At 42.7% G+C, this 12315-nt stretch overlaps 1 protein-coding gene across 2 annotated transcripts in view; it reads right to left on the bottom strand.

The window, feature by feature from the left end:
* Positions 1 to 9251, bottom strand: part of ILRUN (inflammation and lipid regulator with UBA-like and NBR1-like domains) — a 32423-nt gene extending 23172 nt beyond the window's left edge. Inside the window, exon 1 of one of the 2 annotated variants that reach the window (XR_014565781.1) lies at positions 8899 to 9251. Coding sequence is in view for 1 of the 2 variants with exons in the window: in XM_083745095.1 (XP_083601221.1) it covers positions 8899 to 9056 (158 nt within the window). In the remaining variant the exon portion in view is untranslated. The remainder of the gene's footprint in view (positions 1 to 8898) is intronic. The other variant, XM_083745095.1, reaches the window with a different exon arrangement.
* Between the last annotated feature and the right edge of the window lie 3064 nt (positions 9252 to 12315).

Genomic DNA, 12315 nt, shown 5'->3' with positions numbered 1-12315 from the left:
AAGCACCAAGACTACACTTTAGCTTCACTGCTGCTCAAATTCTGAAATCCTGCAAAAATCTCTTAACTATTTTAACAAATTACTGCTTCAGTGTATCACCCACCTTGAAATTTACAGACCCAACCAGGTTCATAATGTCTAGATCTGGGATAGGGAACCTGTGCCTCTCCACATGCTGGACTGGAGATATTAAGTGGAGTGGGAGATGTCAATTCCACGCTACCAGCACCAAACATTTTTAAGGAAATATTTTTGTGGGGTTACAATTTTAATCTGGAACCGACTGTGATCCCACCCGCAACTCTTCTCTCTCTGCGTTGACATGTCTAGAGGAATCTGACTTAGCTTTGCCCCCCACCTTCCCTCTTCTAGGATGATCTGATAAAAGTTTGGCACTTTTTAAAAACACATACCCTGTCTCTCTTCTCCTTTCACCTGGCAGGTTTGGCTGATGACAACATCCCCCAATGTGGGTGCAAGTGGAGAATTTGCATCTTTGAATGAGGATGCTGGGTTTTTGTCCAGGAAAGGGAAAACAACCAGCTTCATGTTTACAGTATCTGTGGTGGTTTCCCCCCACCACTACCTCAGTTAAAGACAGGATACTTACCCCCTAGCAAAGGAGCAAGTCAGAAGGACAAACAGGCAGAATAAACGTTTTGTACAACATTGCAGCCACCCATCCACCCAAAAGCCATGTTTTTCCATGCTACCTCCCTTATTCTCCTCTATCCAAGCAAGCAAGAGACTAGCTGCTATTGTTGTTGCTTATATTTCAAATTATGTTTATTTTATGTGAAAAAGCAATAAAATACTTGAATGTCAAAAATGCCCCTATTTTTTAAAGGACATTCTAGCCAGGCAAAGCACTTATGGTGGGTCCAGAGCAGATCCTATAGTCAAAGTGAAATGAAAGGATCAACAGCAGCAAGCCTAGACATTAGGTTCATTGGCTTGGATCCAGACTAAGTTAGTTGCACTTATGCCCCACTCAATCAACAGGACTCAAGTCACCACTAACTTGTCACAGTGATTTCAGTGAGAAATAGGTTTAGCTAGTAGCCTGGATCTAATCAATACCATATATGTCAAACAATCAATGTGTTGTATTCAATAGCTGTTCAGGGCCAGCAGAAGTGCTTCATATTTTTACCAATCCCTCTTACCCAATAACCCCCAAAAGTATATTTATTTACTTTATGTTCTGCCTTTCTTACCACAGGAGCAGAGGGCTGCAAGTAGTAAGTGATAAACCAATACAAACGTATTTAAAACAATCTCAGTACAGATGCAGACTGGGAAAGATCTCTGTTTAAAAGGCTTGATGAAAGAGGAAGGTCTTTAGTAGGTGCAAAATAATAATAATAAAGACAACACATTCAAGGGGAGAATTCCAAAGGATAGGTACCACCACATGAACAGCACAATTACTACATTATATGGAACAGACATCCTGATCAGATGGTATCTGCAGGAAGCCCTGACTTTCAAAGTACAGTGATTTTTTGGATATATAGCAAGTGATATGCTCTTTCAGGTATCATGATCCCTAGCTGTACAGGACTTTACAAACCAGCCTGATAAACATAGCCTGGTAGCTAACTGGCAGCCAGCCTGATTCTTTCAACAGAGAGGCAACATGTTGGCGATATGCTGCCCCAACAAGCAGTTGAGCAGTCACATTTTGCATCAGCTGTAGCTTGCAGACCAACCTCAGGGGAAGCCCTACATAGAGCACAGTGCAGTAATCTAGCCTGGGAGTTACCAGCACATTGATGACAGCGGTCAGGCTATCCTGGTCCAGAAATAGACACAGTTGTCGTATCAGCTGTAGCTCTTAGAAGACACTCCAATAGTGGCAGATGGATCCAGAAGCACACCCAGACCATGAATCTGATCTTTCAGGGGGAGTACGACCCTGTCCAAAGCAGGCAACTGACCAATTATCCAGATTCAGGAACCACCCACCCACAGTGCTTCCATCTTGCCAAATTCAGTTTATTGCCCCTCATCTAGAACACTACTGAGTCTAGGCGCCAGTTCAGGACTTAAACAAAATCTGAGAATTGCAGAGTTGGAAGGGATCCTGAGGGGCATCTAGTCCAATCCCCTGCAATGCAGGAATCTCAACTAGATCAAAGAATCATAGAGTTGTAGAGTTGGAAGGGACACCATCTCCTGTGGGAGCAAGTTCCACAGTTATGCACTGTGTGAAAAAATACTGTCTTTATCTTAATTTTCCAACATGCAGGCTCATTGGATGTCCATGAGTTCCCCTGATTCAGATGTTACAGAGAAATAGAGCTGGGTATCAGTGTAATAATGACACCTCACTCCAAATCTCCAATGGCTTCATATAAATATTAAACAGCCTTGGAGACAAGATAGTATCCTATGCCACCTTACAGCACCATTGCCAGGTGACTGAAAGACAATCATCCAACACTATTCTTTTAATCCAACCCTGCCTCCAATACTTACCACACTAAGTGGGCTCAGAAGGTTGCCATGCTTAATAACATCTAAAACCACTGAGAAATCAAACAAGAATAACAGGGTCATATTCCTTGCCCTTCTCAAGATAAAGATCATCCATCACAGTGAGCAAGAGTGATTCAGTCCCATAACCAGGTCTGAATCCAGATTGAAATGTGAAATGTGTCAGGATAAACTGTTTCATCCCAGAGTCATGCCCCAACTCTATCACAGTCTCTAAAAAGCAGGTATTTGCTTAGAATATACACTTTTTCAAAACCACTGCAGTCCAGTATCTTTAAATTACAGTAAACTTTACTGCAGGGAGGTTGTTCAACTTCAAAACAAAAGAGCCCACTCATGTGTGTATGTATACAATTCATTTAAAGAAATGCAAATTTTACTGGCCACTGAGAATGAGCTAAAAATAAAACAATCACCACCCAAGGAAAAAGAGAGGTGAAACCTACAATTAGGCCAGTTTAAAACCAGACAGATGGCAACTCTACACCATTAAAGAACTAGAACATGTTCAAACAAGTTGAAGCATAATGTTAAAGGAGTTAGAAAATGTTAAATGCTAAATTGGCTCAAGACAGCTCACTAATCGCAGTATCTAAACTTAAGGTGCTAGATATGTTTTCAAAGTCAGCAGGCTTTCTAGATTACGTATCACCTGGTGGAGAAGAGAAGAATGGAATGCATGCTCAGCATTTTAAGCATATCATTTAATAAACAGCAAAACTTCTCATAGATGAACTGGCAGTAAAATATCTTCACTATACACCCAAATATTGAATATTCAGACTGAGTAACCTTTAAAAAAACCAACAACAACCAGGCTCTTTGTAAAGTACTATCCAATATCAAATAACATTTTTGTTACAAGGCAATGGAATACTGTTCCTATGGACATATTAGTGACCACTAGTTATTATTATTATTTATTAAATTTCAATACCACCCTTCATCTGAGAATCACAAGGTAGTTTACAGTAAAGGGGGGGGGTTATCCTACAAAGTGCAATGTCATATATTTTCAGACCAAGTGAAATTATGTAACTCAAAGGACAAAACACTATAGTACTTTTTAAAAATATTTTTAATCTAAACACAATCCTATCATACTGTTCAGAGTCTATAAACATTACAGGGCTGCAATTAAGGTCTTTTGCAGGTAGATCGTCAGCAGGACATTCTGGTGCAGCTAACAGGAATGGAAGTGAAGTCAGAACAAGAGAAGATCTCTTTCACTGTTACTTTCAGTGGTTTCTCAAAAGAAGCCTACCCCATGATTCCATGCCACATCAGATATGCTCTCCTGGGTAATATAGCCACAGTGGTGCAATAAGATTTGCAGCATGACTCCTTTGAACATTATTCAATAGCCAAAGTTCAGGGTCATGTGGAAGGAATCTATACTACAGCTCTTTCCCCTTCCATCATTATTTCAAGTGTATGGAGGAATGATAGTGGTGAGGCAAGAAGCCATGGCAAGCAGCTCTCATGTAAACTTGACTTCTTCTTCTTTCTTCTTCTTCCTTTTTTTTTATTTTGGTAGTACTGAGCAATGGTGAAAGGTGCCATTCTTTAGCAGCTCCCAAGCTACTAAAAACACAGGAAGAGGACCGCAGTTACACAGGTACATCAACTCAACTATACTGGCACTACTTTGTTGTTGTTGTTTAGTCGTTTAGTTGTGTCCGACTCTTTGTGACCCCATGGACCAGAGAACGCCAGGCACCTCTGTCCTCCACTGCCTCCCGCAGTTTGGTCAAACTCAACTGGCACTACTAGAAGGCCAAAAGTAAGGGGGAGAACAAAGACTTAGAAAGAGAAGGTTAGATGAGTGCCAATTTAATGTTTACCTGCAGAGTGTCTATCATTCTTGCATCAGTGTTACAATCGTTAGCAGCAGAAAATAGCATATACTGATGTATCCCACTGACTAACCAGGCTAGAGAATAAGATCGTGACTAGTTCCATGCATGGCCATATTTACCTAGTAACCCATCATAACACTAGATACATATGATACAGCAAGATAAGTCAGCTCATGCGTCAAATAGTATTCCTGGGGAAAATTCAGCTACAAACCTATGGAACTCTTCAGTACATAAATAAGATTGAAAAAGATGGGAAATTGCTTTTGAAGCTCAAAAGAGGCCATTTGGGTAAACTACACACATTCTCAAGATTAACAGACTCAAACAGAAAAGGATGAATGGCAGCTGTACAACACCTATTTTTTCAGCCTCCTCACAGGAGTCTTACTACAGGCCTCTGAACACAAGACATCTACCAGGAATTCTACTCCACAAGTTTTAACAGGGATGCAAGGACAGAATACTCCACAGATAATGTAGGGACTCAAAATGGGGCGGGGGGAGCAAATTAGAAGGAGCAGAGCAGAATATACCCGTCAATACCCCTTCCTCTCCTTTACCTGGACAGAGATGGGAATCTGGACACTGTTATGCCAGTGGCTACAGATACTGAACTAGTGAGAGCAGCACCTAACTCAGCAGTGAGAAACTTTTCAGCCCCAGGGTCACAATCCCTTTGGGGAGCCTTCAGTGGGCCACAAGGAATGACAGAGCCAGAGGCCAAAGTGTTATGCAGCAACAGTTATGACTCTTACTACTGTCTGGTAGGCTACATTCCAGCCATACAAAAGTCAGAGGTTTCTATACACACACATACAATAACACATATACAAATATATACATACATAAACACACACACGCCCAGCCAGGAAAACAAGAGACATTATTGTTCACGAACACATTCCAGGCAGGCAAAAAAACCTGAGGAGAGTATGGAACAGTGCTGGAGAGGGGCATAGCCTGAGTAGGGGGAATAATCTAAGATGGGCCTCAATTGTCAGACAGAGAGGACTGGAAGGCCACATTTGCCCCCCCCCCCCAATCCAAGGTTTTCCACTTCTGACCTAATCTTTTCCTCAACCAACAGGCAGGTGGCAGATATGGGCAGTCAAAAACATGGTTTTTTTTATTTGATACTATTACAACACACACCAACATTGTTCAACAGAAGTCCTACATAATTCAGCTGCATATCTGGTTTTATAAGTAGTTCTGGGTGTAGGCAGTCCCCCACCTCACCCTTCCAAATGTGATCAGAGAAAACACCTTTCATTCAATTAGATTTCCTCTCCCTCCCCTTCACAGCTCTCCATTCATCCTCAAGATCTGCTCCCAAAGGTTGGGGAACCCTCTGCTCATACAACATTAGAATCTGCTCTCAGACTTAACACTAGATAACTATGAGAACTATGCCCAAGTCTGGCCACTTCACTTATTACTAGAGGAAGTGTTCAACATCTCCCCAGTCGCTCTTGATAGTGCATTCAGCAATTGTTGGCATGAAAATACTACAGTGGTACCTCTGGATGCGAACAGGATCCGTTCCGAAGCCCCGTTCGCATCCTGAAGCGAACGTAACACGCGACTGTGCGGGTCGCGTTTCGCCGCTTCCGTGCATGCGCGCTACGTCATTTTTATCGTCTGCGCATGCGCGAGCGGTGAAACCACGAAGTAACACGTACCGTCACTTCCGGGTCACTGCAGAGCGCAACCCGAAAATGCTTAACCTGAAGCGTATTCATCCTGAGGTATGACTGCACTTACCTACTGGTAAACAGACAAAATATGGGAACATGGCAGGGGGGGACTGAAAGTTGTAGCAAGCTGGATAATGTAACAATAAGGGTCAGTTTGGACAGAAGAACATGTCCTAAACCAGGGGTTAGCAACGTTTATCTTGCCTGGGCCGGATTGGTCCCGCGGAGATCCCTCTGTGGGCCCGTGCCCATGATTTTCAGCCTCTGCGCATGTACAGACGCGATTTCCCGTGGCGTGCTGTGCTGGTTTAGCACAGCGTGTGAGAGAGAAACTCAGTTCGGGGGCGGCTCATGGGCCAGTCAAACGACCTCTGCATGCCACTTCCAGCCCATGGGCCTTAGGTTGCTGACCCCTGTCCTAAACCATAATTTAGCATTATGTGCACAAGCTACAACAAATGTCAGTCTTGCATACTTTCCTGCATACTCTCCTATGTTGTGTTTAAACTCTGGGAACTCTAGTTAGTTTAGATTATGGTTAGTTCCAACAGGTCAGACCATGGCTGATGATCCTAAATTGTTCACAAATCATTGCATAAATATTAAACTAGCCAAAGTTCAGACATAACATGGAACTTTGGTTATTTTAAAATTTAAAAAGAAGCATTTGATCTCCTCCTATAGTATGGCTTTACATGCCCTAAGTAGAAGACTGGTTAATTTATCATACTATCTGTGACACAAATTAGATGCAGATCTCCAGTATCTCAAAGAGAGGATCTTTATGACTATTTATACCAGGGATCTTTTAACTGTAAACCAATTATTTTTAGCACCCCTGCACTCTACAGCTGGGTCACACCCTTTCCCAAGGGTCACAACATCAGACAGCAAGTGTGGGCTCCCGAAAAATGTTGCTACACACCAAAATAAAACTGTTCACAGTTAACCTTGATGTAAAGGTTGAGAGTGCCATCATAGCTTTCTTCTTCTTGACTTACTTGCTTTCTGTAGGAATCATTTTTCCCCCACAATGAAGCATGCAATTATGCAAGTCCCTACCTACATTTTGAAATTGTATATTCCAGACACTAGCTTCTCTCATCTACAGAGACCAGGTTCTAGTCTAGGCATAACCATACCTACCTCTTATTTTTCTTGGGATAAAATGAGACACTTATGCACACCAAGCTGAGATCCTTGGAAAAAGTGTAAAATACATACCTGACAAATAAAATAAAGAAATGATACACCAGACAGAAAACCAGTTACTGGTGTCTTATTTATCAGTCCAATCCTAATCATGTTTACTTCATTAATTTCAACTGGATTTCCATGTATGGTTGAAATGTGGCAAGAATATATTTTTCATGTTCCTTTGTTCAGCTGTTTGAGCTTCAATTTGCTATCAAGGTGATGGATACCCCATGCTCAAAGTAACTTTATATGTGTACACACATTTTTGCATTTATTTCAAATTATAATATTTTTAATAGAGTGGCATTTTTGTAAAGCAAAATTGGTGGGTGTAGGGATTGAGAAAAGTTATGCATGTAGTAGAGTGATAGCAGGAAAAAGTATGAGAAAGACACAGGAAGAGCTAGCCACTGAAAACATGCTCCAACACCACACCTCTCCACCACATTCTCACACGCTGCAGGCATGGCTTTTTAGAACCTTTAGTTTACAAACCTGAGAATTCGACACTCTTTAGGAAGTAGTAATTAAAGTTGTGATTGGTATGATTCCAGCCTTTTCAACTGTGGCCCATACAGATGTGATTGCCCCAAACCATGGTCTACAATTGCCCATAAATTATTTGACCTCCAATGTTTACAGTGTGATCCTACTGATAGAGAACTGGGATTGGATCTAGAAATCCAAGCCTTGCTTCTGTCATGGACTCACTGCACAACCCCTGAGCTTGAAATCCCCAACAGAAAAAAATAATAATGACATGACTAGCCAACCTCACAGGGTAGCTGTGAAGTAAAACACTCAAAAAGAGAACAAAACAATATCTGATTGTACATAAATCCATGACAGCTGACCACAGATTTCAGACACTGTCAACTTTTAATTACAAGCCTGGCAGATGAAACTAGTAAACAATCCCAAGAGAAGATGTTTTCCCAAACTCTGAACCTGTAAGAGCTAATAATCCACATTCCCACTATGCAATCCAGCCACTGAGATTATATGAACTGTATGCCTGCTAAGAAGAAAACATCTGGCCTGTGAACTTGCACTCTGGCCTGTGAACTTGCACTCTGGCTTTCACTCTAACGAACAGACACCCTTTTTGTATTGCTGAATATATAGAGACACAATTAGAAACGAAACCATAACATGACGGAACCTGTCACGAAGCCTTTAAGGAGAACAAGACGACCCACGGATTTGGACCCAAGATGACGCCTACTCCTGTCGAAAGAGGGCCTCATCCAAATGCCTTTACAGATGGGAGGGGGGTGGGTAGTAGCGACTACTGCTCCTTTATATTTTGGCGGCACTTGTATGACATGCTCCGCGAGTGAAGACGCGTCACACTGAGGTTGTTTACATTGGACGGAGCTGGTCCACCATAGAAAGAGAGGAGAGAACGCGACGCTGCTCCCCCGCCGCCAGCGCGTTCGGGATCCAGCCCTCGCCCGGACTTCCTTGGCGGGGCAACTTCCCCAGGACCGGGAGAGCGAGCTGGGCCTGGCGAAGTCAGCCCCGCCAGGGCCTCCTCCGCTCAGCCCTCCCGAGAAGACGCCCGGCCAACCCACGCGCCCCCCCCCCCAGCCGCGGCCCACCTTGCCCACCCGCCTCCCCTGCTTCCCCCTCAGGGCTTGTACCAGTTCGTCATGTCCAGGAAGAAGGCGCAGCCGGCGGGGCTGAGCTGGAAGCCGAGAAGCCGCTGGAACTCGCCAATGAGCACGTCCTTGTCGGTGGTTCCCAGGCAGCTGAACTTCTGCATCAACTCGGCGTCCAGGTCCACTTCCATCCCCTCCATGGCGACGGGAGCCCCTCTGCCCGCGCCAGCCCGGCCCCTTCCACTAGGCCCCGGGCTGCCCGTGAGCCGCCACTACCGCCTCCTCAGAGCTGCATGGGGGGGAGGGGGAGCGAGCGAGAAAAGCAAGCGGGCGAGTAGCACGCAGGGCACGCCGACGTTGCCAGCGTCACCGCGCGCCGTGACCTCATAGACGTGATGACATCATAGGGACCAAAACACAAACAGCCCAATGCAGTAGAGGGGAGGGGCGGTTTCTGGGTGCAAATAAGCTGCGCTTAAGGTAGATCGAGCGCGTTTGGCTTATTATTCTTTTTAATTTGGGCATCGAGGCTTGTATAACCCGATCCTACGCGTATTTTCTCGGAAGTAAGTGTCATTGAGCCCAGCGGGGCTCCTTGCTTCCAAATAAGTTTGTATCCTTCTTTGCAGAAACGACATTTCTGTTCGTTTTGTTCGGCTGCTGCCCTTTTCTTTCTCTTGTAATACGGAGGGGATTTAACCCTCTATACTGTTAACTACGTTGTGTACCCTAAAATACTCTTAATAAACACCGGGTGTTTCGGGTGTTGTTTTTTAAATGAGATTTCTGACACTGGTATCCAGCTTGGGCATTGAAAGCTAAAATAAAATTTAAAAGTGACGAGAAAATAAAAACAAGTGAAAGCTGATCGCGATGCTTTTAAGAAACACGTGCAATTGCTAGCCATGTATATTCGTAAATAAGTCCCGCTGAGTTCAGTAAGCCTTCACACATCCAATACCGTGTAACACAAAAGTACATGTCTACGCAGAAGTAAGCCACACTAAATTCAATGGGGTTTACTCCTTGGTAAGTGTGTGTAGGCTCATAGCCTAAGGCTACAATCCTAACCATGTCTACTCAAAAGTAACACTGAATTCAATGGAGCTTGCTTGCCCCTAGGTAAGACTGCAATCCTAAACCCACTGACTTGGTAGAAAGCCCCCATTCACTGCAATAGGATTTACTTCTGAGTAGATCTAGTTAGGATTACAGTCTAAATATGCCTAAAACTACAGCCCTGGTTGTTTGAAGTAGGCAAGCCAGAACGTTCTCACCACAGTTTATGTAAATTTGCTAATCTGGTTTTGCCAGAAGGGCCTGTTTTTACAGATCTGATAGAGACAAAGCATTTTCAGTTTCAAAAAGAAACACTGATGCAAATACAGTTCACTGCATTTCACAACATAGTTGTGGGTATTTTCAAAGGCAAAAAAACAACAACATAAAAACAAAAGAGGTATGCAGCTATGAAAACATTAAATATACACAGCATATCTGCGCATTTCATTGTGCTGGGTAACTGCGGAAGTTCTCAATTTAAATACAAGTAATCATTTGACAAAATCTTTGTCATGCAATTATAGAAAATTAATTCACCTGACTCATATATCTAAATTGTTATATAGCCAATGATAAAAATAAGTTAAATGGCCACTAATAAATGGTAATTAATTTAACTAATTCTTTAGATCTAAAAAGTAGGTGTATTATTTTTAATAATGTGCATTCATTCTATTACTATTTAAAGCCAACTGTCCTTTGGATTGTGCCCCAAATGTTTAGAATGACAGTGCCAATCATATGCCATCCAGCATAAAAAGGAAGCATTTGATAACCAAGTCAATTATAGTAGTCCATCTCTTTGGAGAAGGTTTTATCTATTATGTGGGGAAAAGAACCTTAGGCAGGATTAGAATCAGATCACGTCTAGTTTTAGTATTTTCACTACTTGAAGATGAGGAAGACGAGATGTTTCAGGGGCCTGGACACAATATGTATGCCTGGTTACATTTTGGAGCCGCTTTCCCAACTGCTGCTGCTGGAAGCCTGAGAACTACGGATCACATATTTTGTCCAAAATTCTGCCTTAATCCGCCACCCAATATGAAGCCTCCAACCTGCCCTATAATTAGGTTAGCCTTGACTTAAAGTAGGCAGCAAGCTGGAAGAACTGTACTGTTTGAAACACAAGATTGTTCAAAAGCTGATATATAATACTGACACCAGTGTTTTGTTTTTCAATATTTTTACAGTGAGTATTGAAACACAAATTTAGGGTGAAATCAGGGCAGTATGTTAAAGGAAGAACAGACCAATTGTGCTATACATCAACATGGAGAAAGAAAGGAGTACACTGGTCCCGAGTAGTGGATTATCATGTGTTAGGGATGAATGTTAGAGTAAGTCTACCCATTTTGCTGCCTTGCTCAATGACCCCACTGTCCCCATGGTGAATAAAAAAAACTACTTGAAGGTCTCTAGTATTACCAGACACATTGTCAGCAGAATCACATGATACCATCCTTTATGAACTCTACCATTTCAATCTGCAGCTGCCAGCAATTTCCTCCCCATTAGTCATGTTGTTCTAATTTTCTGCATGCAATGAGAATATTCTATATGCAGGAGAATTTTAAAATACAGGCAACTCTCAATTTGCGCATGTTTGATGCACGTGCAACTGCGTGCACGCACACACTGTGTTTGGCACCGGAAGAGGGCAGGGTTAGAATGGGGACAGGCTTATGTGTGCTCCACTGACACGTGTGACGACCCAGAACATAACCCCCATGTAAATTGGGGGGAGGGTTGCCTGTATGATTCCCTCACCTAAAGTCTAAAACGATACTGAACAGGAAGTACTATCACACAATGTTGCTGAATCCAGAGTTATCAACCTCAAGCTTTCCTATAAACTATTTACAGTGATTTCTGGCTTTAAAAAGAAAAGCGCTGGGTGTTGTGCGGGTATCCGGTTGCACCAAGGTTTACTGGGAAGCAGCAAGCCTAACCATGGCTAATTCTCCATCTCTGAAAATACAAAAGCTTCTTGTTAGCCAGGTCTGTCTCCATCCATATACACAGGTTCATTGATAGGTCAAAAACGGGAATATAAAAAAGATGCAGTCTTAATATTATCAAAGGTGAAAATTAGATATTCTAATTTGTCATTAATTTCTAATTAACACAGATGAGGGGAGGGGAATGAGTCATCATATACATGTAAAATCTTAAAGTTATGGACTTTTCCAGTTGTTAAAAAGAAATAACAACCTTTTCGATGAATCCGTTTGACACAACCCCACCTCATACAACAACTAACCTAAATGCGCAACTGAAAGAAGATCCAGCCCTCTTTACCCTACTTCCATTTTCCTTTCCTTCCCCTCTGTTGATTTGCAGATTGTAAGCCCCTCAGGTAGGAATCTATCTCCCGTGTTTCGTACGGCGCAATTC

The sequence above is a fragment of the Podarcis gaigeae genome, assembly GCF_964106915.1.
Source record: "Podarcis gaigeae genome assembly, chromosome: 6".
Lineage (NCBI taxonomy): Eukaryota > Metazoa > Chordata > Lepidosauria > Squamata > Lacertidae > Podarcis > Podarcis gaigeae.
The sequence above is the reverse complement of the archived record's forward strand: the minus strand, read 5'-3'. Positions and strand labels throughout refer to the sequence as shown.